This window comes from Natator depressus, chromosome 10, assembly GCF_965152275.1.
Source record: "Natator depressus isolate rNatDep1 chromosome 10, rNatDep2.hap1, whole genome shotgun sequence".
NCBI classification, from domain to species: domain Eukaryota; kingdom Metazoa; phylum Chordata; order Testudines; family Cheloniidae; genus Natator; species Natator depressus.
The window spans coordinates 15,369,982-15,396,306 of NC_134243.1; the positions used below are offsets into that span (position 1 = coordinate 15,369,982).

The 26,325-nt window shown below is 46.2% G+C and overlaps 1 protein-coding gene across 2 annotated transcripts in view; it reads left to right on the forward strand.

The window, feature by feature from the left end:
* Positions 1 to 2,939: 2,939 nt before the first annotated feature.
* TECPR1 (tectonin beta-propeller repeat containing 1) overlaps positions 2,940 to 26,325 on the forward strand; it is a 37,378-nt gene continuing 13,992 nt past the window's right edge. Inside the window, exons 1-14 of one of the 2 annotated variants that reach the window (XM_074965262.1) lie at positions 2,940 to 3,094; positions 8,457 to 8,689; positions 11,801 to 11,983; positions 12,463 to 12,585; positions 13,508 to 13,633; positions 15,575 to 15,749; positions 15,842 to 15,942; positions 18,550 to 18,651; positions 19,095 to 19,240; positions 20,900 to 21,429; positions 22,397 to 22,542; positions 23,551 to 23,706; positions 24,257 to 24,406; positions 25,236 to 25,393. In XM_074965262.1, the coding sequence (XP_074821363.1) occupies positions 8,459 to 8,689; positions 11,801 to 11,983; positions 12,463 to 12,585; positions 13,508 to 13,633; positions 15,575 to 15,749; positions 15,842 to 15,942; positions 18,550 to 18,651; positions 19,095 to 19,240; positions 20,900 to 21,429; positions 22,397 to 22,542; positions 23,551 to 23,706; positions 24,257 to 24,406; positions 25,236 to 25,393 (2,327 nt within the window). In that variant the 5' untranslated portion in view covers positions 2,940 to 3,094; positions 8,457 to 8,458. Of the gene's footprint in view, positions 3,095 to 8,456; positions 8,690 to 11,800; positions 11,984 to 12,462; positions 12,586 to 13,507; positions 13,634 to 15,574; positions 15,750 to 15,841; positions 15,943 to 18,549; positions 18,652 to 19,094; positions 19,241 to 20,899; positions 21,430 to 22,396; positions 22,543 to 23,550; positions 23,707 to 24,256; positions 24,407 to 25,235; positions 25,394 to 26,325 lie in introns of those variants that run through there. The other variant, XM_074965263.1, reaches the window with a different exon arrangement.

Here is a 26,325-nt window from a genome sequence, read left to right on the forward strand (position 1 = left end):
TATTAATAAATGATTATCAGCAAAGAATAAGATGTAATTACAAATGCATTTTAATTTCCTTATTGGTCGAAATGTCAAAGACTGCTAAACTAACCTTACTGTTTTTCCCTGCAATCTTTTTCATTTGCCCATTCAATATAAACTCTGTCCAGATCTATCAGTCCTCCATCCAGCTGGTAACTCTTAATACACATCAGCATGTCCAAATGATCTACAGTACTTGTAAACGATTCCATAGTTTGTTTTTTAGAGTGTTCATTAAGCTAAAGCCACACTCACAGTCTGCACTTGATACTAGGAACGTTCCTCCAATATCCATCAACTTTGCAAGATCCTGAAACTGTTCATTCTGGTGAGCAAATGTCACCATATCCGGGAAACTTAAAACCAATTGGCTTTTGATTCTTTCGGCTACTGCAAACTTGAAGTCATTGTACTGACTGACTATAACAATCTCTTCAGCAAGAAAGTCTTTGTATTTTGAACACAGGGATTTGATCTGATGAATTCCAAAATTGAAGTCACACTTAACTATTGCTGCACAATCAAAAGCGGACGACTCCTGGACTTCATCCTCTGGAAACCTGTCTGCCAAATGTGCACACAAGATGTTTATGAAAGTTATTATGGAACTGGTATCAATTTCATTATTTTCTTGAGAGCTCATATCTAAGAGAGCCTTAACTTAGTCACTCCATAAGACTGAATCTCCAAGGTACTGTCTTCTGATCTTGCTCAGTTTACCTCAGGCAAGGTGAAATGCTTCAAGAGGTGTAAGACCCCGTTTCTGGAGCAGTGTGGATAGTGAAGCCAGCTCTGACAAAACATCATTCAAACCTTCTAATGTTATTCGGTATTCCATGGTATTCAGCTTTTTGTGGCAGTATTTAGAAACTGGTGGGCGAATAATGTCAAAAGTCACCCGTAAATAGGGTGACCAGATCGCAAGAGTGAAATATCAGGACACACTGGATGAGCGGGGGGTGGGAGGTAGAGAGCTCCCCTGCACTGCACTCCCTGAACCCACTATGCCCAGAGCCCTCCTACATTTCCACCACAAATGCACAGTGCTGTGCACACCACCACCCCTGCCCAGCACCCCCCAGCCCACAGCCCCACCACAGCTGCCCAGCACCCCACACAGAACCCCCCACTCGCTAGTTTCCCAATACACACAGATTTCTCCTCCCTCCCTCCCAGTACCCTTCCCCACAGACCCACCACCACAACTGCTGGGAGGTCTCTGGCTCCTAGCGTCAGAGCAGCAGGGGGGAAGCAGTGTCTCCAGACTCTCCACGTGCTGCGCCTGCCACAAGCGCGAGCGCCATGGCTCCTGTTGGCCAGGAAAAGCGCCAATGGGAGCTGCCAGAGCCACAGAGCAGGGCTTGCAGGTGCCGGCAGCACACAGAGACCATAAAAGCCAACAGATCCCTCTGTCTCCTAGGGTTGGGTCGGGTCCGGGCGGGGGGGGGGGAGCAGAGAGTTCTCTGCCCTCTGCTGATGCCTGCAAGCCCCGCCCCCGCAGCTCTGATTGGGCAGGAGGGAGCCGGTGCAGCACACTGAGACTCCCTCCGCCTCTGTGCCTAGGGGCTGCCCGCACTGCAGGCTCCTGCTGGCAGGCAGGTGCGCCACCAGGAGCTGCCCCAGGAAGCACCGCCACGCCAGTCCTGGGACTTCGGCAGTGTTGGTGAGTGGTCCCCGATTTTGGGACAAAGGGTGTCCCGACCGATGTGCAGTCGGGACGAGGGACAAATGTGCGCGCGGTGTTTTGCCGTGTGAGCAGGGTTTAGGATCTGTATACGTGCACAGTTTAGAGGGAACAGTGCTCCCCACCTAGTATCCCATCACCAGCCATTGGAGCTATTGCTTCTAGCAGTCGCAGATCAGCTACATGTCATTATAGGCAGTCTCATCATACCAGGGCTTAAATTCTCATAGAGTATTTCCTGGAACCCCACCCACCCCATTCAGGGTTCAGGGCTTCAGCTGTGGGGCAGGGGGTCTCAGGGCTTTAATTCAAATTTAAATTCCTCTGTTCAATCTAGCGCATTTCTGAGGCAATTTTTTGTTGTTGTTGCAAAGATCTTCTTCTGCCTGATACAGATTTGACTGAGCCAGACAACCTGTGCAGATGACCAACATCTAATGTTGGATAACCACTTCTCAAGCTGATGCTAAGGGATGTGTTGGGGAGCTAGCTCAATGGTAGAGCACTTGCTTAACACGTGAGAAGTAGCGGGACTGATGCCCACATTTCCCATGTGCTTTAGTCACATCGCTCGATAAACTACTGGAAGGTGCTCTGTGGTGATGAGGGAGATATAAGAGCCTGCACAGAATAGACATTAGTATGGATAGTACAACATGCTGGGCAATCCCAGACCTCATCCTGCTCCCCCACAGAGATCCCCAAATACCCTTTGGGGGAGGAGGGGTCTAGTGACACTTCACCATGTTCCAGTGCTGTATCACAAGGGGATGTACTGGCACAGCGCATCAGGCATGAAGATGAGGTTTCTACCCCAAGCAAATTACAATCCAGTTGCTGCTGTTATGAATTATTCATCCAGCACCGACAGCATGCCAGGTGCTGCGCCCGCCTCAGGGGGCTGTGTCATGCCACCCATTGTGCTGGCTCCGTACACGGCACATCGGGGGACACCGTCTGCCTCACACTGGGCCTCCTGACCTTTATGGCTCCAGGGAGGGTGCAGTGGCCTGGGCCTGTGGAGGGACGGGAATGGAGGGACCAGGTGTTCAGCTGCCAGCCAACATCTCCCACCCACGTGGGGGGAGGGGGAGGCAGCCGGCTGCTTCCATCGCCCACCTGCATCCCGGGAGGGGGCGGGGGAGAGTGAGCCGTGGAACGCGGTGGAGCCAGCTGACTCCACTCCTTAGCGAATCGCTGCCGGGCTTAGATCCGAGCTGGGATCGCGCAGCCAGTAGGTCGGAGGCTTACATTCGCGCGCGCTTCCTGTCGGAGCTTGAGCCGCAGCGGCCCTCGTTGCTGTGGTGGCTCGGGGCTGCTCGGGCCGCAGGTGCGGGGAAGCGGCTCGAGCGGCAGGAGGCGGTGGAGGGTCTGCAGGAGGAGCCGGTAAGGGGCTGGGTCCTGGGAGGCGGTGGGGATAGGGCCCAGGGCTGGAGCAGGCCCCTCCGCCCCTATTCCTGGGGCTGGCAATCAGAGCTCTGCGGCCGGTGCCGGGGCTTTTTTGGGCAGGCTGGGGAATCCAGCGCCCTGGCGCCTGTCTCCCCCCGGGGAACGTCTTCCACCCTCTTCTCCAGAGCTTGCTGGGATGCCAGCGCGGGTTGTGTCCCCCTCCCCCCGTGGGGCTCGCGCCCCTTCTCCTGTTTCAAACCTTGTGCAATTCATGGCCCCTGCTCTGCCCGTCTGGAATGGCACGATAAATGCAATCGCTGAAGCATTCCTAGCCGCGAAAGAGTTAATTAACAGCGGGTGTTTAGCTGGTGCCAAAGAGCCTTTCTTGTATTATGCAGGTTTTATGCTGATGCTTTTGTCACCAGCCAAACAGGAAGGAACAAAAATAAATAAATAAATAATCCAGGGCCGTGGCCCTGGGGTCATGCTGCGGCATTTATTTTTGTTTTGCAAAGGGGGCTTTGAATAGCTGTCATCTGGAGCTTATGGTGACATCTGAAAACGTGAGAATTGCTGCAGCATATAGCAAATTGCCCTCTTTGCTATGAAGCTTGTGTGTATGGCACCATTTCTGGGAAAGAGCCCTGGACCCCTCTTTGGCTCCCCCATAGTAAACCCTAGTTATCACGAAGAGGGCATTTTGAGTTAAACTGTGCACGAAGAGGGCATTTTGCACTCAGGAGGAGCAGTTCCTGACCTACACATCTGTCAGGGGACATGACCAGCCACTGGCTGGAATATGGAATGAACTGGGGGCCAGATCAACAGACTTTACCCTGGCTGTGAAATGTTTCTGATAGCTGCCATTCAATAACAGATTTATTCTTGTGTATATAGTGTGTGATGTTTGTAAAGTGCTTTGAGATCTATTTGAATGAAAGGCAGCGAATGTGTGGAAGACCATTATCATGGAGCCCTTTTATTATTAGTCCTAGAAATACTTGTCAAGTGCATTCATAGGGAATGAATGAGAAGCCTGTAAGTGTAAATTTTACATTGGAGCAAGAGAATGTCCATAGTGGCACAGCCCACAGATCCATCTAAGGTGGCATCCCACCTCCACCAGTGGCCAGTACCTGAAGAGAGAGGCTGAAAACCCCCTCTGAAGAGCCCAAGTAATTTTTCAGTATTGTACAAACAGATAGGGATTGTTCTTGACCCCTGAATGCCTTGTAGCAGGGCTTTTCAATGACCTGTATCATTATGTTAACTTTAACCATAAATATTTATAGCTACTTAAACTATTTAGTTGTCCTAATTTGGGTGGGGAAGGAATGGATGATTTACACAGTCCTGGTCTGGTTTCTCCCCCAGCCCCACATAACGGGTAACCTCTGCACTCACTGTAATGAATGACTGCTGCAGGCACTGAGCACCTTTGAAAACTCAGGAAGTATTTCTCGCTTTGGTGACCTACTGCTGCAATGAATGCCACAGACTCCTAAATCCAATTCTCAAAAATAATTGAAACTCGTAAATCACTTGTGAAAATTTTACCTGAAGTCTTTTGCTCAGTTGGCTTTACACTTGTTGCCCTTTAGTTCATTGTCACACCCTTTATTCTCAAATAACACAGAGTAAACAGGAACTACTAGTTTTCCCTCTATCCTTACTCTTGCATACCTCAGTCTAGTTCCATCTAATTCTTCTTCCTGGTTTAAGTAGCCTTAATAATCTTTGTGATCTTTCACTGTGTACGGATCCCTCCATTTTGCTAAGCTCTTTCGTTGCCTGTTTCTGAACCTTTTCAATCTCTGTGCTATCTTTAACCAGCATTGGTCAGAGAGCCCTCCATATCTGGATTGATATTTGGTTGTCCTCCTTGTCTTAAGACTCCCAAGCATTCCACTTTAAAAAAACAAACCAAAAAAAAAAAAAAAACAAAAAAAACAAAAAAAAACAACAACAAGAAACCCAAACTACTGTGCTCCAGGCAGATATCTTAATTGAGTTATCCATGAGGAGTCATTTTCCCCCTAGGATCCGGCAGGTTGGGGGTCTGAGATCAGTCAAAGAAATGTAAGGTTGGAAAGGACCTTGAGAGGTCATTTAGTTCATCCCCCTGCAATAGGACCAAATATAACTAGACCACCCCTGACAGGTGTTTGTCTAACCTGTTCTTACAAACCTACAATGATGGGGATTCCACAACCTCTCTTGGAAGCTTATTCCAGTACTTAGCTACTTTTATGGTTAGAAAGTTTTTCATAATATCTATCCTCAATCTTCTTTGCTGCAGATCAAGCCAGTTATTTCTAGTCCTACCTTCACTGGACATGGAGACATCACATTCCTTTCTTATAACAGCCTCTAACATATTTGAAGATATATCAAGTCGTCCCCCCACCCCAGTCTTCTTTTCTCAAGACTTAAAAAAAATTATACATATTTAAAAACCCTTCCTCATAGGTCAGGTTTTCTAGAACTTTTGTTGCTCTCCTTTGGACTCCCTCCCATTTCTCCACACCTTTCTTAAAATAGTGTCCCAAAACTGGACACAGTACTCCAGCTCACCAGACTCAAGTAGAGTAGAACAGTTACTCCCTGTGTCTTACATATGACCCTCCTGGTATTACATCCCAGAATATTAGCCTGGTTAGCTTTGCCATTCTGCTTTACTCGACAGTTATTCAAATTTTCTTACTTAGAAAATGTAACTTGCACTGCAGTATTTTTCTAACACTAATTTGAAAAGGCTCCTTATCTTGGGCTCTATTCTTCCAGTGATGCATGCAGTACACTATAGATCTGGCCCTCATCCCCATATAGTTGTTATAATGCTTCATACTTGCACAGTACCTTCCATTCAAAGATCTCGAAGCACTTAAACATTACACACACAAGCCTCGGTGAGATAAATATTATCCCAATTTTACCTATGGGGAAACAGAGGTGAAATGACTTGCCCAAAATAAGATGGGAGGTTTTATACATCACCCACTTCCTAGTGCTGCACCTTAAACACAAGGTAATCCTTCTGTCTGTTTTATGGTAAGTACCTCTATGGCCCTCATCACTGCAGCTTCTCTGAATGTCTCTAGCTCACGACAAATAGTAGCGATGATGAGCTACAACCAGAGAGGGAGGTCTGGGCTCAGATTAAGATCCCCAGAAAGACAGGCTAGACTACGTATGAAGATGCCACACCTGGGTTGATGCATGTCTGCACTTGGGGTCCGTATCAATGCAGCTACTCTTGCAAAAGTTAGGCATAATCTAAAACCTAGAGAGGGCTTCTCCAGCAGCAGGGCAACCTCTTGGACTCAGTTGGAGTTGTGCTGCTGTAACTAACAGGAGAACTTTGCCCTGCATCTCTTCCCCCTTGGCTGATACATGTTTGTCTCTACTCTGTGCAACTTTATGTGCCATTAGACACAATAGAGTGGTACTAGTCAGCATGTCTCCATCACTATTAGTTACTGGTCAGAAGGCGAGCAGGCTAGTTTTCTTAGGCTCCCGTGAGAGCAAGTTGCCCTTTCACAGGCAAAGAAACAATAGCATGTGCTGCTTCCAAGCAGTGCTTTCTCTTTTCCTCTCCTTGTTTTGGGCTTTGCTTTCTTCTCCCCTTGCTTCCTGCCTTGCTGGCTGCATATCACTTTGCACAACAGGAAAAAAAATTGGGTTGGCAGTTCCCATAGGTGAATCCCACCTTTCCCATGGAATGAGTGGCTCTGAGTTCTCTCCACTGTTTCTCCAGGGGTGGGAGATGCACATGCCCACAGAAATAAGTCTTTATTCTTCTTGAAATAAACTTAGTGCTGGCCTGTTCGAATTCCATCTCAGACTGCAGACAGGTGCCATCCCAGGACATCCTGCCCATGACTTGGGGAGGTCTACTGCACACCCTGCTTCAGTTTCCCTCCAAATTCCCAGGATAATCCAGTCACACCCATAGCCTTTGAAACAATATTCCCCTGACTTGGGGGTCTAACTTATTAAATGTTATTCAGCTTTCCAAAGGGCCCCTTTCTGCTCACCCCTCCGATTCAAGGTCTCCCAATCCTCCTCCTCCTTGGGACTGTTTTCAGTCCTGGCCTGTAGACTCTCTACTCAGGTTTAGATATTCACAGCCCCCACCTAGGTTCTTCCACTAGCCTGGCTTTGGATCCTCTTTTGAGTTTCCCACACAGTCAACTAATCAGTCTCTTGCTTCTCCCAGGTGACTGTAATAACCCCAAACACCTGTCTGTGTTGGCTAGGAGACACTGGAGCCTTGCTCCACTCACTCTACAAAGCTCCTGGTCACAGACCCTTAAAGGAACAGTGTTCTGGGATAGCCCTAGACCTTTCCTCTCCCTAGCACTAACTGCTCTGGGGATCATTTTTGTCTCTTCCAGTGATGGCTTCATTTTTCTTCCCTGGACACATGGAACAGGGTAACTACATTCTTTGGCCTTAAAGGACCAGTATCCCATTACAAGGACAAAAGGTCTGCCTCCTCAGTTGAGAGAGGGGCCACAGAGCCCAGAAAACAAGAGTGTGTAAGACACCAAATGATCAACCAGGAATGGGATTGGGGGGGGTCAAAGGTTCAAAATGCAGGGGACTGGACTAGATGACCTCTTCCAGTCCTACACTTCTATGATTCTATGGGGGAACTCACCCACCAGAGAACCCTGGACAGCCCCTCCTGCTCCATGAAGGCTCCAGAGGAATGCTGCCCAGAGACAAGTAGGAACTGAAAGTAAGCAACACAGTCACAGAGAATCTCCCTGTCGAGCTTCCTCTTCCTGGATTGATGGAGGCCATCTCAGCCAGTGCCAGGAGGAGACTGATGAGGCGTTCCTGTGACTTTGTGCGGTCCTGGACACCGAGTGCGTACAGCTCGGGAGAGTGAGATCTTCTCTTTAGCCAGAGAGCAGTAGCAACACAAACTCCACCATGCTACCTAGTTAATGTGCCTTAGCCCAGTCCTGGAGGTCCCTCTTCTGGGGTGAGAGCAGTTCAGGCCCCATGTATCCATTTGACCTTTGGCTTTTCTTCCTGGCCTGAGATTGTTGCTGCTAATTGTGTTGGAAGGGTTTGCATGTAGATTCCAGTTGGTATCCCCTGGGCTGGGATTTCCAAAGGAGCCTAAGACAGTTAGGTATCCAACTCTCATTGAAAGGTGATGGGATTTGGATGGATGAGTCCCTTAAGCTCCTTTGAAAATATCATCCTTTGTTCTCAAGTTTAGTATCATTGGAGAGGGGCCCACAGTATTCAGTTCAGTTTCTGGGTCTGTTGGACTGGGAGTGGGGTTTGAACCCACCTCTTAAAAATTAGCCTCTGCATTAATACCTCTTCCTTTGCCTTTCAGCTATGGCTATGCCCAACTCCCTCTTGTGGGCAGTTGATATCTTTGGGAGGGTTTACACTCTTTCTACAGCCGGCCAGTACTGGGAGCTCTGTAAAGACAGTCAGCTGGAATTCAAACGAGTCTCTGCTATCAAACATTGCTGCTGGGGAATAGCTTGTGATCACCAAGTATATGCCTACGTATTCTCAAGTGATGTTCCAATCAGATACCAGGAAGAAACTTATGAGAATCAGGTATGTAAAGTCATGAGCACATCTGTCAAACTTGCCATGTGCTTTTCAGAGAGTGTTGGCAGTGAGAGATATGGTTACTTGTCCAGACTGATCTGTTGTCCAGTAGTAAGGTTGTTTGTTGTGTAATGTGTAAATGTAAGAGCAGACAAGAGGAACCTCATATTTGGGGTTCAAAGTGAATGTGGCAGCTAGGGAAAGAATTCCTAGCTTTGGGTGGAGTTCTCCCTTCTCTGGGTACTGTGAACCATCCTGAGCGTTCAGGGATTGTATTTATTTATTTATTCATTTGTTTTAATCCCTGATGCGTATTTCTGAAGAGCAGATCCTAAATGTCCCCCTAAATCCTTCCTCTTTCTTCCCTTTGAAAATAGTGTCCTCTTGAGCACCGGCCATCCCAGTTGGGGGTCATTCAGTCTCTAAGTCTGATGTTTTGGTTCCATCAGTGAGCAATACCCGTTCCCTTATGAAAAAGTCACATGGAACTTAACACTAACAAAGCCCATAGAGTTATTTAGAAAATGTTTTCATTTCTATAGGTTAAAAAAAAATTCCCCAGATACAATTCCCTATTAAAATCTACCAAGTCTTTTTAAAAAAACCTGTAAAAAATGTTATTGTCACATTCTATAGGGCTTCTCTGTAACGGATGCTTCAACAGAGTGAATTCATTAATTGCTTTTCTTAAAAGAAACAAACACCCCTCCCCCCCCAAAAAAACCCCAGCTCATATACAGTATTTAGTAAAATCATTCTAGAGCTACAAACAAAGGATTTTTTTCTTGTTTCTCTTGCTTTCTAAGGGATCACTAGATAAATGTAGTATAGAGTGCTGTGTTTATATTTAAGCAGGGGAATGCATATTTTCCTGACCTTTTTATATTTTGTCTAACATTGATATAATTATGCATTGTGTTTTTAGAACATTCCTCCTTTTATGAAAACATTTTAAATGATCTCAGTTAAATATGCGTTATCTGGGTTGTAAATTGTGCATTCTTCCCTTTGTTTGGTCTAAACCATGAAAAATAGAAATCGGAGATGTGAAACTTTTCTGTGGGAACAAACTAAAAAAGTCATAGCTATCAGACCTTGAATAATGGATAAAGAATGTGCAAAGGAGTTTAGCCTAATAATATTGTATACACTATAACCAATATTGAAACATCTTGAATCATTTACGATCTTTGCACATAAGAGGTCTTACACCAGACAAGGGAGTGGCTGTGGACTAGCCCAATGTCACTGATAGAGAGCAAGTTGGGTAAAACTTTGTGGCAATTTTATTTGATTAAGGTTCTTTGTTGTGGGGTTTTTTTTGTTTTTTTTTAAAGCACTGGGCTGTATGTGGTCCTTCAAAATTTTTATTATTATTATGTAAGTGAACTTGGGCAGGTTTGACAGCATTGGAAACCAAAGTCATGCAGTGTAGAGAGCAACGTGGCAGGTCAGCTTCTGACCTGAAGGGACACCTCTAAGGATCAATCAAAAGTATGTGAATATCCCCACCTACAGGTCAAAACCTGGAAGTGTTGTTACCATAGAAACCCACAGTTTACTGCTCTTTCTTATGCTGCATCAGATGCTGTGCCAAGCCCATGTAACATTTATAGTTGAATTCTGTTCAGTCAGTTTTCAGTCTAAGACATCTATGGTAGGGGTCTGCGGACTGCAGGTTGAATTTCCAAAGGGGTCTGCACCTCCGTTTGAAATTTTTGGGGGGTCTGCAGATGGAAAAAGTTTGAAAACCACTGGTTTATTTCATTAGGAGAACTGGCGTAAGCTCAACGAGCAAAAGAATTGCTGTTATTCGCTGTATCTCCACTAGGAGGGTTTACTGGTACAGACGCATACCTGGTTATGCAAGACCCGACTTTCGCAAATTCACACTTACGGAAAAAGTCCCGTAAGCTAGAAATAAGAGGTTGTTTATTATTGTTTTTTTGCGTAACGGTCGGGTATACATTTCTGACTGATGCAAAATTCAAGTTATGCAAGGCGTTCCGGAACGATTGCGTAACCCGGGGAGTGTCTGTATAGGAATACTGGCAAACCCTTTCTAGGGTAGACAAAGTCTTAGGGTATGTCTATATTGCAATTAAAAACTCGCAGCTGTACCGTGCCAGCTGACTTGGGCTAAGGGCCTGTTTAACTGTGGTGCAGATGTTTGTGCTCGGGCTGGAGCCCAGGTGCTAGGACGCTACAAGAAGGGACGGTCAGAGAGCTCAGGCTGCAGCCCGAGCCCAAACATCTACACCACAGTTAAACAGCCCCTTAGCCTGAGCGCCACAAGCCCAAGTCCACTGGCACGGGGCAGGCATGTGTTTTTAATTGCATTGTAGACATACCCTGAGTCACCTTTCCATTAGGAATTGGACTAAGGCCCCATAATCCATGGCCACTTGATGGCTGTCTGATGTGGTGGCCTTTATTGGCTACCAGGCCGAGCTGAACTTGGACCAGTACGCTAGAAATGAAATGCTGCAGACGGTCCCCCAATCAATAATGCTTTCTAGTATGTGAATGGGAACACTTGATGGTGCATCTTATTGTTTATTATTCCATGATCTTTGGTAATAGAGTGAACAATTGAATGGCATCAATTAGAATGACACCCACCACATGCTTGTAAAATGAAGAGAAGATCGTGCATTTGCCTGCAGTAACTTTCCCCCTTAGCGTTATTCAGTGTAATTGTAGCCATGTCAGTCCCAGGATATTAGACAGACAAGGTGGGTGAGGTAATATCTTTTATTGGACCAATTTCTGAAGGTGAGAAAGACAAGCCTGAAGAAGAGCTCTGTGTAAGCTCGAAAGCTTGTCTCTCTGACCAATAGAAGTTGGTCCAATAAAAGATATGACCTCACCCACCTTGTCCTCCTTAGCATTGGCATTAAAGGAAGGATACACTCTTTAAAGAGTGTATGAGCCAGTAGCTGATATCTGAAAGATACTCCCTCCAAAGATGTTAGCCAGTAGCCAGTGTTTGGGTACCTTCTTGTTTCCCGAGTGGATCATTTCTCTTGAGGTGTGGGACATCTGAACATCCCCAAGGCCCCCAAGGTTACATGACCTTAAAGACCTGACCTGTGCAATTTGTCTCCTTTCTGGCAGCGTTGGAATCCGGTTGGTGGCTTTTGTGAGAAATTAATGCCCAGTGATCGCTGGCAATGGAGCGACGTGAGCGGGCTAAAACATCAGCAGCTTGACAGTTTCACACTGCCATCGCCGCACTGGGAATGGGAGTCTGACTGGTACGTGGATGAAAATATTGGAGGGGAACCAACAGAGAAAGGGGTAGGTGAACAATACCGGCAAGGGATCCATTCTGGGAATCCACTCTGTAAAAGTAGAGGCACCTCCCATCTTCCCACAGCTGCTTCCCACAGCTGGGAATGGAGATCGCTATAGTATAGTGTTGGAGGCATCTTTTTCAAGGGCTGTTGAAACCAAAGGGAGTCTGTCTATTCACTTCAACGGGCTTTGGATCAGGCCTTGAAGTGCTAGCAATTGGATGCTGTTATTCACGATAATATCTTTATTATAACAAAAGTGAAATGCTTTTCTATATCTTATTTGTCCTGTATGCATTGCGCAAAGGAGTTGAGAAATAGTTCATGAATGTCTATAGAGTTAGGAGATAAAAGCCCCTGTATGTATGTGCAAAGTAATTTGTATTATGTTTGTAGGAGTGATCCTTGTGAAGAATTGTTCTGAGCTACTATTTACTGTAGCCATCTGCTCCCAATCTTTATGAAAGGAACCTCTGTTTTTAGGGTTGGACGTATGCCATTGACTTCCCAGCTACCTACGCAAAGGATAAGAAATGGAATTCCTGTGTCCGACGTAGGAGGTGGATCAGATACAGGAGATACAAGTCACGAGACACTTGGGCAAAGGTCTCTTTCTATGTTTGTTTTTTTATTTATTAGCTCAAGTGTATATGAAAGAAGAGATGACATGAGTGGGGAAGTTTGCACTGCTGTCACTGTGGTGTGTGCTGTCAGCAAAGATAGGACCTTGGACTCTGCAGCTGCTGATCTAGCACCTCTCTCAAGCATTACAAATTCAAGGCTGGAATTTTTCAAAGGAACATAAGGAAATTAGGTGCCCAAATCCCATTGAAATTCAGTTGGATTTATTTTAGGTGCCTTTGAAAATTTCCACTATAGCTTTGAATTTTTTTTCTTTTCTAACATAAAGCACTTCAATCCAGCCCTCAGATCTTTGTCAGGGAAATGACATGTGTTGATTCACAATCTTGTGTATGGAGACATAGGCAGAGAGAGGAATTCTGATCACTTGTCCACAGGCAGCTAATGCTACGTGATGAAAAAACATGCTCCATTTTTAACAGGACTTTTCCCAGTACATGGCAGCCATTTGGTGTCAGTCCACTCGCTGTCTGCCCTACAGGCATGTGTGATTGCTGTTTGCACACACTAATCAGAGCACACACAAAAACATAGATTATTTATTTTAGTGACTGTAATGCTGGATTGACAGGTGTGGGAGCAAAAGTCTATGGCTTTACATAAGAACAGCCCCAGCAGCAAGAGTGCAGGCTTCTTCCATGCTGCTCCACAAATGTGGCCCCACCCTGTCTGATCTGAAGAAGCAGCCATGAGTGAGAGAGGGAGTCCATCCTGTATGCCTAACCATTTGGCATCCAGGTAGTGGCTTTGTGATGCAAAGATTTGTCTGCTAGAAAATGAGATAAGCCCCTCATACCAGAGTGCACCAAATAGCCAGCAGGTATATGTGGGGTCAGGTCTCCTTCTACTTCTGCTCTCTAAATTTTTCTACCTCTCTTTGCTTTAGATAACATCCCATGATGATCCTAATCAGTTGCCAGATCCTTTCAACGATATCTCCATTGGAGGATGGGAAATCACTGACGAGCCCATGGGCCGGTTATCGGTCTGGGCGGTGTCCTTACAAGGAAGGGTATAACGTGTGTGTGTGTGTGTGTGTATTCCTTATCTGCAGTGGTTTTGTAGCCATGTTGGTCCCAGGGTATTAGAGAGACAAGGTGGATGAGGTAATATCTTTTATTGGGCAAACTTCTGCTGGGGAGATAGACAAGCTTTGGAACTACACAGAGCTCTTCTTCAGGGCTGGGAAAGGTACTCTGAGTGTCACAACTAAATACAAGGTGGAACAGATGGTTTAGCATTCGTAGTTAACACATATTCTAAGAGACCATTCAAGGTGAAGTGGCCCATTAAAACCTCTGTCATCGGGCAAAAAGAGGATGTTAGTGGGTTACAGGTAGTTGTACTGAGGCATCAATCCAGTGTCTTTGGGCTTGACTACACTTGCAATAAAGGAGCCCCGGGCGCACTAGCTCACTACCCGTCCACACTGGCAAGGCACATAGAGCACTCTGACTCCGCGGCTACAGCGCTGCTGGTACGCAACCTTGGTGAGTGGAATAACGTTTGCTGCGCCCCCGCTGGAGCGCCGCAGCGCCAGTGTGGACGAGGTGTTGCATTACTGCGCTCTGATCAGTCTCTGGAAACGTCCCATAATCCCCTTAAGTCAAGTGGCCACTCTTGTCATTGTTTTTTTACACCTCACTGTAGGAATGCAGAAATGCCCTTTGAAAGCTCCATTTCTGACATCCGGCTGCTTATCTGCTCTGAGACAAAGCAAGCCATTAGTGTGGAATGCTGTGTGTGGGAGAGAGAGGCGGGGGGGAAGGGAGGTCTGCTGCTGTCTGCACTTACAAGACAGCATACTAACATGCTCTCAGCCCCCCAAAAACCCACTCTCTCTCCCCCCATATACACACAACACACTCCCTGTCACATCCCACCCCACCCTCCCATTTGGAAAGCACGTTGCAGTCACTTGCATGCTGGGATAGCTGCCCATAATGCACTGCACCCAATGCTGCTGCAAGTGCCGCAGATGTGGCCACACCAGTGCGCTTGAAGCTGTCAGTGTGGACAGACTGCAGCGCTTTCCCTGCTGCACTCTACGAACGCTGGTTGAACTCAAAGCGCTCTGCAAGTGTAGCCATACCCTAATATTAAGACCATGATTTTTAGTATCTAGCAAAGTTATGAAATTTGAGCTCCCAGGTTTAATGTTTAATTAACATTAAAGTGCTTTGGGTTCCCCAAAGTGGAAGTCCTGCCAAAGCAAAATGTTGTTAATACATGTGGGGCTGTGCTCACTGTCCACCACAAGGAGAGAATATCAACCTAAGAATGCTCTGTGCTCTCTCCATATTGAACCTTCCCACCAAGTTCTCTCAAACATAAGGTGGAGAAACACATGTGAGAGACCAGGACTGGCAAGTACAAAACCCTTAAAGTGGCATGTTCTCTCTGCTGTTTGTAAATGTTGGGCTGGACACCATCAAAGGTTATGAAGGTGGTGAGGTATTGGCCCTTACACAAATGGTGTCTGTCTAAATGGATAGCTCATTACAGTTAATGCCAAATCATGACTTTTTATCTATAGCAGTAACCTGGGTGTGTGAATGCTGCATATTTTCCTAAGGAAGAAGGATTCTTAGCATACGATTCAATGATTCTAAGTTTATTTAACGTGCCTTGAATTATATTTAACTGCTCCGAATGTTGAAAAACCACACAGATCCTGTGGTAAGAGATCATGGGCCCAGTCCAAATTGGCTTGCATCGTAAAAGCTAGTCTATAGAAAAGCCTCCTCCCTTGATACACAGGGAAATGGTCTGCAGCTGTATAATCTACTCAACTAATGCCACTTAAAGGTGAGAGTTCAAATGCTATTAAAGGAGCCTTGGCTAGAGAAGAATGGTTCTCTCCTTTCTGTCAGGCTGGACATCCGTTTGCCCGAAAGGTTCTGATTGTTTATATTAGGGTAGCATTTTTCTAAGGCTTTTGTGTCTCTCCTAGGTATGGTATAGAGAAGACGTTTGCCACCACAATCCAGAAGGCTCCTGGTGGTCCTTAATAGCCACCCCCGGAGAAGCAGTACAGATCAGCTGTGGATCATATGACCTCCTATGGGCAACACTTTGGGAGGGGCAAGCTATTGTGAGAGAAGGGATTGATAGAAATAACCCTCAAGGTAAAACCCTGTCATGCCATGCAGGGAAGTCGCTTTGATTTGTAGAGAAAACAAGAGGCTAATGAACAATGACTCCTTGTTTTACTTGGCAGGAATTTCTTGGACAATTGTGGAACCCCCAAGCTCTGAAAATGGGATCCTGCACATCTCTGTGGGTGTAAATGTAGTGTGGGCGGTTACTAAAGACAGAAAAGTAAGAGGCCTGGAGCTACATTTCTGGTTCTCTTCCCTGTACGTTTACAGTGTGTTGTTCTTCTGTGCAAGCTTATGAAATGTCAGTGATTTGGGATCTCTTGCTCCCGTTGCTGGGTAAGTTCCAGTGCCCCAAAATTGCAGGTGTGCTCTGTGGCTCTTAGTGACTGAACCACCAAGAGGCATATGGGTGTGTGAGTGTCTCTGAGAAGGCTGCTCAGTCACTCTCCGAGAACAGAAATAGGTTCCAGCTCGACAGCACGCTGCTGCCCATTTGGGATAATGTTATACACAATAGGCCAAACTCAAGTCAAGCAGCAGCAAATGAGTGTAAGAGGAAGTTTCACAACCCTAGGCTGGGACTCCTTTACAGCTGCTCAGTGATGGTTGTCATGTATTACATCTGAACATGGCCAGTAGAGTGGCATGTAGTGATAACGGGGATATGAAAAGAAACTGGAGGCAAGGAGCAAGGCACAGTGTGGAATTCACAGTGAAGAATACAGAAGGGCCTAGACTGAGAGATGTACAGCCATTTCCCCCGCTGTGGTTTTTGAGCCCCCTGGAAAGAGTAAAAACTGCTTATTTCACACAGGCATCTTGATTATCTCTAGCTGATGATCACTGATACAGATTCAAAGCTTGGAAATATGTACCAGTCCCAAAACCAAAATGCCTTTTCACCAAAGAGTTTATAGCCCCAGCACACTGTGAAATAGGCAGGTTCCATAGTCAGAATAGCTAAAGCATTAGTCTCTAGCCTTGGGTGATAAAGTCTATTGTGTATTTCTAAACCTGGTGATTAGCAAAAGACTTGACCGTATAAAGGTCACCAATCCCTCCATCTAGTAGTGCTTTCTGTTACTGATCCAGGACAGAATATAGCAAATCCCACCTATGGGAACAAGGCAATATTCAGTCCCTACTTTATACTTTATAACAAAACAAAAATTATGGTTCAATCTTGGCTTCTTACCTAGGATGCCCATGTATGTGCATGTGTTTGCTCATTGTGTTTACAACTTCAAGTCTCTGTGCAAATCCCAGATAGTCTGTTGTTCTGATGACAATAAACCCCCTTTACCTATATTATACTGCATGGCTGACTAATAACAAATATCTGCTGTACTCGGGGAAAAAAAGCACTGGTTCTAAGCACTAACAGAGTGTAATTATCTCAGGTTCTTACTGCAAATTAGTAGTTTCCAGGGTTTATTGATGATAACTTTATTGAAGTTAAATAACAAACATGAGGTCCCTTATTAGTACAGTACAATAGCATGTATAGCTTAAGGCTTGTCTAGACAGGGACATTATACCGGTATAATATAGGGGGTGAATTTAAAGCTCTGTAGTTATACCAGGATAACTCCCTGTGTGGGCACTCTTAGTCCAATATGAGTGTCTTTTTCCAGTTTAGTTTATGTTGTTTTGGAAGTGGTTTAAATTAAGACGTAAGAAGTTGGTCTTTTTCCGGAATAAGAACATCCACACACTTATACTGGTATAATTAAACGGCTATAGCTATACTAATGTAACTGGAAAAATCTCCCTCGTGGACAATCTTTTAGATGTTTTTTATTTGGTAAAGAATGAGATAGAACCAAGCTAATCTAATAGGAGATTAAATACTTGGTATGTTTTGATTATTTAAAAATCCAACCACTATTTAACAAACAACTTCTAAAGTAAACACAGCCTATTCCTTTGGACGTAATATAATAAAATGTCTAAAGCCCTTGAAAAGCTTGGTGAGGTGACTTGGAGGTAGTTAGGGGCCTTTAGATGTGATAAAAGCCATCCTACAATTGAGATATAAAAGAATGAATTTTCCCATGCACCAGAGAAACTCTCATTCTGAGGGGAAGAGATGGGGAACTGGCTGGCTCACCCTTGTCAGTTATTTGCTCTCTAACTTCTCAGAGAAGTTCTCCTCACAGAAATTATGGAACTGCCTCTCATTTACACCATCCTGGCACTCTAAGGGGCCTTAAAGTGGGTGTGTTACATTTCCTCCCACCGTAACGCCTGTTTGCACTGCCAGAATGGTGTAAAGGGGCCATAGTGCAAATGAGAATCTGATCGCTTCTCCCTCATTCCTAGAGCAGCTCTTTAGTATTGAAGTTCTCATAGTGTATTAGTAACTTTTGAAAGAGTTAGCTAGTAAAAACTGTTGCTGGGATTTTGAAACCCAACTGCCAAGGGGATTTTAGGAGCCTAACTCTCTTAGGTCCCTTTTCAGGGTAGGATTGTCAAAGCTGTTCTGGATAACTGCCCTGTCTGAGGTGCATGCCGGTGTATGCTGTGCTGCCCCGAGGGAGGTGATAGTGCAGCCTTGGGAGTTTGGAGTTCTATTCCCCACTCTGCCACTGACTTGCTGTATCACCTTAGGCAAGTCTCTTAATGGCTCAGTGCCACAGTCTGCAAGATGCTTTGGAAGCCTCAGACCAAAGGCACTACTGAAATATTATTGGTTGCTCAGGGGCACGTGGCAATGGCAGAACTGAGAATGAGACGCAGGAGCCCTGACTCCCAGCCACGGCTTTAACCATTTAACTGTATCCCTGCTAGTACCATAGTTCAAAACTTGGATTTTAACTTGTGACAGGTGTGGTTCAGAAGAGGTGTGAACTCGCACAATCCATGTGGCACCAGCTGGATTGAAATGGTTGGAGAAATGATGATGGTAAACGTAGGCTTAAATGACCAGGTAAGGCGGCGGAACACCAATTGTGTGAACATATGAGCATGTTTAGACTCCTTCTGTAGGATCACTGTTCAGCTTTGCGGTCGGAATACACGCAGGGGACGCCAGGATGTTCAGCCCAACAAGGGGCCCAATTGCCTGAACTGCCAAAAGCCCATGAGGCACTGGGGGTTTGCGAGAACGTTCAGCGAACCTGCCTCTCATCTGATACACTTGAGTACAAACCAGCCCCCATCCCACAATCAACCCTATACGGGAGTGATGCACTGCACCTAAACTACCAGCATTAGAGACAAACCCAAAGAAAACCCCTGACTCAGGAAAGACTCTTGCCCTCAACTGCCTTCTTCTCACTCCCCTGTTGTAGCTGATGCCCATCTGCTTTCCATGCCATTCATCCCCTTAGGACACACAGACATCCCCGTCAAGACCCCTTTCTCCCCTAGGTTTGGGGAATCGGCTGCGAGGATCGAGCTGTTTATTTCCGGCAAGGCGTCACACCGAGCGAGCTCAGCGGGAAGACATGGAAGGCGATTGTATCTGGCAGAGAGAGTGACCGGTCTCAGACCGGCAGCTCGACCAGTCTGCTCAGGTAGCTAATAAAGTGTCCACAAGCCCTAAAGGCCATCAGATTTTGGTGCTGCCAGGGCATGAGGAGTATTTCTGTGAACGCAATCCATCCAGTTTGTTCAAGGCTCCTCACTGTGACCTTGAGCAAACCCCGCACGTGGTTCCGGCTTCTCGCCAGGTGCTGAAGTCCATTTGTTTGGGTTTTTTTTTTTTCCAATTAAAATGCAACAGTGAGCAGCAAACTCTTCCTCTCTGGGGAGGGAGGCAATGTTCTGACTTGAGAATTCAGTGCAGCCTGGCAGTAAAGGGAGCTGAGCTGGGATTTGCCCTCAGATTCCAGGGTCCAGTCTAGAACAGGATGAAATGTTACCTGCCAGATATCCTGGAGGTGTTTTCTCCACTTAATGATTATCCTCCTCTTGGGGGTCACTTGTGTGGCATCTTGCCACTTTCTTTCCCAGAGAGGGTAAACAAATGGTTCCATGATGACAGCTGGCCCATCGCCCATGCTGGGAACACTGCGAGAAGCCACGTGCTGAGCCCTAGGGCTCAGAACATCTCGTGTTGCTGAACAGAAACTATCTGCAGTTGAGAATGAAACCACAGTGTTGATAGACTCTATTATTATTATTCATTTGTGCTAGTGGTACCTGGGAGCCCCAGGCCTCCATTGTCCTAGGCAAACACAGAACAAAAAGACAGCCCCTGCCCCAGAGAGCTTGCAGTCTGAGAATAAGACAAGAGAACAGATGGATGCAGACAGAGGGGGAGCGCAAGGAAACAATGATGCAATCTTGTTTTTACAGACAAGACAAACACAGATTGGGGGAAAGGTTAGCACACACAAGCAGAGTGAACAGTGTAATGGCAGCGAACATCATGTTAATGCCAGGATTCTTTGTAGTTTGCTGGCGGAGGGGTGGAGTGAGTTAGGAGGGGATTGCCTAAATAGAACAGGGAATGGAGGGGTGGGGGGCGGGTAGGAGGGGGAAGGTAGCTGTGGAGTGAATCTGAGATGAAGGTGGCGGGGAGCTGAAGGAAACAGCTGATCAGCACAGGGCACAGAATGTCCACCCATTCTGTAGTCCTGACTGGAACATCCAAAGGTCTCTGCTTCCAAAGGGCTGGAGTCTCTAGCTGGGTTCTCTCTGCACCTCTCCTCCAAGGCCACATGGAAAAGACAGGAGGCACCGCATGGGCCCTAGAACCCCTAGAAGGTGTGTGGGGTTTCCCCTGCACTGTTCTGGGGCCAAGGGCGCATTGGGAGGAAAAAAGGGGCCTGGCTGGACCCATATTTTACCTCTGCCCCTCCCAAATGCAGCAGTCCCTGCTTTGGCTGCTTCTGTTCCTACCAGTTGGAGTCTCAAAGTCCTGCTCAGCATTTGTAAACCAAAAGACAGGGCCTTGGGGTGTTAACACTTGGGGTATTCTGGAGAGTTCTGTGCAGCCAACCCTACAGGCTGTCATAAAAGGATTTCCCAGCATGGCCTACAAAGCCATGCGTTGGGCTCTCTTCCCTTGGGGATGGAGTTAAGCTTTTACCATAAAAGGTCTGGTTTGTATCAGCTGTTCACTGTGTAGCCATCTCTGTCTGTCGTTCTCTGGTCTTTTCTATGGCTCTGTGCCGGTTGATAATTCGGGGAATGGTGGCTGATTAGTTACTTGTCTGTTTGTCCCCAAGCGCTGGCTGTTTCTTCAGTGACGACATTAGGGAGCAAATGAATTTGATCGTTCAGAGCGATGCGGACATTTCCTCTGATACCGAGAGCCCACAGATACACCCAAACCTTGCTGACATGCCCCTGTCAGGTGCTGCAGCTAGCGTCAATGGTAACAGCATGGGAAGCCAGTCAGCAGAAGCGAGTGCAAACTTGGCTGTGGATCCTCTGGACTCTACTCCCGAAGAAGCCAGCCCTGCTTCAGACAATGGCGAGAAGGCTGGTCTCGAAAAACCCAAGTCTTCTGCTGACCAGGATCCCCATCCTGCAGAACTGCAGTGGACAAACATTGACTTAAAGGAGGCCCATAAAAAGCCTCTGCTCGCTGCCAGCACCTTCCCAGAGACATCGAGCCTGTCTTCCCTTGGCATGTTCTCAGTTGGAGTTGAAGAACATTATGGAGCTGATGAGCACCCGTTGTGGGCTTGGGTGTGTGGGGGAGGCTGCCTGGTGGATTCACACAGCTTGCTGAAATGGTTCACTCTTCAGTCAGGTACTGTCAGCTCAGTGTAGCTGGGCCTTGATCCCCACTCAGGGCCTAATAAGATACCGTGCTTTTTTATTTTTTTAAGCATGTCCTTATCTCAAAATAATCCCTCCTTCTCCCACCCACTCTCTTACCTAGTATCCTGCATGCCAGTTAGTTGTTACCCTTCATCCCAGAAGAGAAGGTATTTCCTGCTGTGCATATCTACCTGTAAAGCACTTTATGAACGTAGTTAGTGACTATTTCTCTGCATATTTGGCAGACATGTTACACAGGGAATAATCCAGTTTGTCGGAACTCCACACACCTGTTTAGCTCTCCATAGCGTTGAAACTGGAGCTCAGGATAAAATGGCTCCTGGGTGTGACTGAAAACTAGTCAAAAGCAAGTTGTGGAGGGAGCCTGTTTAGAGACAAATACCACAGTGCCCTGCTGGTACCATAGTCCTTGTGATCCGAGGATGAGATATACACTATCGTAAGCCTTTCTAATGGCAAGAGGAACTGAAAGGTGGTTTTCTGAATGGGAGCCCAGCCTTGACTCCTGGAGGGGTTAGAACAGGGAGGCTTTTGAAGAAAGTGAAATATGGTCAAATTTCCAAATAGGTTGGTTGTCAAATTAGTGAGTATGTGGCATCGCAATACTTAGTCTTGTCTTACTGGTCATCTCAGCTCTGTATCAGAATCTGTAGAGCATATGGTCATCTCCTAGGACCATACAGGTGCTACTTTAGTGGAGGAATATAGAGAGGAGTTTATGATAAGTCTTTCAATCCATTTTCTATGCACCATTTGCAGTATTCTCACTGGCCCTTTGGTAATGCCCCTGAGGCTAGTGTGTCCATGCAATAGTGGTGTGAGACCAGAGGCATTTCACCCAGTGTTTCTGAAGCGGCAAATTGTGTCTTGAGCATCAAATACTTCACATAATTGAGTTTAAAGCTCACTTGGTTATCATGCTGGTTCTGCTCTAGGTCTGTTATCCTCTGTGCAGTCCCTTTCCCTGTCTATCAGTCCAGCACAGACAGCAGCGTGGCGAAAGCAGATTTTCCAGCAGCTCAGTGAAAGGACCAAGCGGGAACTGGAGAACTTCAGACACTATGAACAAGCTATTGAGCAGGTAAGTGAAAGTCCTCCTGATTCCTTCCCTTTAACTCTGATCGTGATTTAACATCTGACAGGATTGGGCATCCGTGATGGTACTGTCCAGTGTATGGGCTGCAACCTACTGTTATTAAGCATTGTATCCTTTCCCCCGTTCACATTTGTCCATTACCACAGCTCTTAGAGCAACTTTTCCCAGGCACTCCAACTGGAAACCCTAGTAGCCGTTAGACCTCTGTCACAGCTGCTCTTGTAGAAAATTTCCACTCTAAAAGCTAGTACTATAAAAAAGAACACTGGCTGACTCTGTTGCACTTGTTACTGAATATGCTGAAATCCCTAATCCAGGACACCTTTAAATTGTGTTAGATGCATGTGAGTTACTGCACTACACAAATTCAGGGCCTTCTGTTTGCATGAATATCCTTATTACCTCAATAAATGAGTGAGCTTGTTCTCTGTGAACACCAGGGGGCATACCACAGCTTCCATAAGTAGTGCTTATAATGTCAAGAACATCTGAATAACAGGATTTCTAATTAATATTTCCCTTTGACTATCGCACACAATTTCCTTGGGCTCTTCTTAGATTTCATTCAGGATTTTGGCCCCTCCTTTTCTAAGACTTGAGTTATCCAATATCACCTGTTTAAAGTATTAAAATACAATTTGTTTCAATATAGAACAGTTTGGTGTATGCACTTTCAGTCAGTTTTAATAGATGATTATGTTAAAAGCACTTAAGCTCTAGAAACACTGTTTCTAACTCTAACCCCAGTTAAAAACAACCTGCTGTATTTTCCCAAGTCAGAGACTCTCTCTGTGATTTTAAACTCTCTGAAGGTGGCGACTCTCTGAAGGTGGCATCTCACCTCTTTACCATCGAGTTTTGTTAGCCTTCATCTGATCACATTATCTTCTGCTTGTGTCAGAGCTTCTCGGTATTGTATAGAAAGAACGAGCAGTTGAGGGGGTGTCCAGAAAACTCTTTGCAGCTCCTCGTAACCTTGTGTTTCTGCCACAGTCTGTCTGGGTGAAAACGGGGACCTTACAGTGGTGGAGAAGCTGGAAGCCTCATAAATGGACAGATGTGCGAGTGGCGCTGGAGCAGTTCACTGGGAACGATGGCATGCGAGACAGCATTCTGTTCATCTATTACATGTATCATGAGGAGAAGAAGGTGCATTCGAGAAGCACACTGCAGTGCTGGTGTCCCATTTGACAAGAGGAAAAACATGACTAGATGGGGATGGGCATTGTGATACAGGGTTTCTCGTCTAGGTCACCATTTCCAATCTGGCCCAGGCCAGTAGCAAATGAAAGTCTTTTCTCTCTGATGGCTGTCTCAGGGTCCTGTTAGAAATAATCCTGCTCTCCGTGGGAAAGCCACCACCAGGTTGACACCAATTAGCCATCTTGTTGACAGCCCAGAGACTGAATGGTCATGGAGAAAGAACCAACCTTTGTGGCCTAGCAAGGGGGCCCCTCTGAGGTAGGGTTGACACACACTAGCAGAGTGGTGTAGAGGCGGTAGATAGGACCTCAGTCATCCAGGGCTGTAAGTCTAACCCCATTTCACGAGCACTCCCAAACACAATGTGGGTTTTCTCCCAAGCAGAATGTTAGTCCCTCTGCCATCCTTACCAGGGACCATGTGCAAGGTTTCCCTATTGTGGGGGAGGCTTAATGGGAGTTTGCCTTGTTCATGAATGCCCTTTGTATTGTGCCAGTACATCCACGTGTTCCTGAACGAAGTTACCATTCTGGTTGAAGTTCTGAATGATGCCAAACACTCCTTCGCTCTCTACACGCCTGAGAGGACAAAGCAGCGGTGGCCAATTCGTCTAGCAGCCGCCACAGAACAAGAAATGCATGACTGGGTAACTCTGCCAACTTTCTAACGCAGTCTGGTTACATTTGAAATGACTTCCTTAATCCCTCGTTTGTGTGAGGTTTGAGCATCAGGTTTGCAACGTCTGGATTCTTTGGCTATGTCTGCACTAGCAAACATTGGGAAGATATACCACTAGTGCTACAAAAATTCAGCCCAAGTTTACTTGACATCATAGTGAAAACACCTGCCGCTGCGTGTCACCACTAGGGCTCGTGCCGGTGTGACCTGTGGTGCAGCTGACCCCATGATCACTCTTGTGGGATTTTTGTCCCCTCTAAAATCCCTTACTGTAGACCAGGCCACAGGAACTGTGGCAGGATTAACTCAGTCCTACCCTTCTTTGGAGGCAGAGAAATGGAGTTGTGTGTGATGGGCAGGGCTACAGGCATTCAAACCACCTTAACTACTAAGGTTTGCTCAGCGCTGTGTAGATATTCTACTTCTCATAAAGAGCTTAAACAAGTGGGACAAAACTTTCCTTCACTTTTGTGCATTGAGCTGTCTATCCACCTGCTTGCGTCTCTGTGGCACAAAAATGGCTGCATTTCAGCAGTGGCGAGAGGGAAGGAGGAAGGTGTGTGCGTGTGTGTACAGAGACATTGTGAAGACTCTGGGGATCCTGAAAGATAAATCATGCTGATAGCGATGAATCATGACACCTTTGATCTGAACTCTGCTAGTTCACCTTGGAGATTTGTAAAAGGCAATGAGGATAACCTCCTTTCACTAGCACTAGATGACCTACGTTAAGGGAAAACCCGTGTTCGCACCATGAAATGCACCTCCTCGCTCTTTGTTGCTTCCTTATATTGTAGCTGGCTTTGCTGAGCATGTCCTGCCGTGAAAGCAGACGGATTCAAGGCCCTCCCTCCCACCAGGCCATCTGGTCTGTTACCTGCAAAGGAGACGTCTTCGTCAGCGAGCCAAGTCCTGAATTAGAGGCCGCACCACACCTGATGCCATGTGACCAAATGTAAGACGGTTTTAAAGTTCCCCTCACTACTGTGCATTTCAAGCAGCCAGAATTTTCTTTAATTCCACGTCAGCGGTTATGCGTTCTGTTGTGTGAAACGCATGGTGTGCTGTAGATGTCAGCCAATGATGAAGAGAGACATGGAGTTGCCTTCGTTTTCATAAGTGAGATGAAGAAGTTTCCTCAGGCTACATTTTGATGTTCACATGCTCAAGCTGCATGTTATGAGCCAGATCTTGCAAGGTTTCCTATCTGATTTCATTGGGATGACCTGTAAGACTTGCAGGGTTGGGTGCTAAATTCTCCTACACAAATTAGCGGATGGCATTTTAGAGTAAATGAAACATTCCATTCATTAGGGCTGAGATTTGAATAGCACCCAAGTGAGGGGATTCAGAATTCTGAATCCCACATGCAGTGGTGGTAGCTGCTCTCTAGTGAGGACAGCAGCTGGGTTTCTATTTTAAGCATGATATTGCAGCCCTGACCACTGTAGTCCAAAAGCAAAGAGGCCCTTAATCTGCCTCAAAATTGGCAGGTTAAGGGCCAAGTAGAATTTTTGCTGTTAATTGGAAGTAACTTGCACAAGGTGTTTCTGATTTATGAAACCCTAAAAATCCCTTGGGTGCATCTACAGCGCAGCTGGGTGGTGCGATTCCCAGTGTGGGTAGATGGACTGGCACTAGCTCAGCTCCAGCTAGCATGCTAAAAATAGCAGTGTGGAGAGAGATTGCAGCATGGAGGGCGGCTTAGGGTAGCTGCTGGAGTCCAAGCCTGCCTGATCCCTTGGGTCAGAGCTCAGGTAGCTAGCAGTGCTGTTCTAGCATGCTAGCTTGAGCAGAGCTAGTCGGAGTCTGTCTACCCTGGATGGGAATCACACCTCCCAGCTGCAGTGTAGACATACCATCAGAGTCCTAACGGTGGAAGGGAGA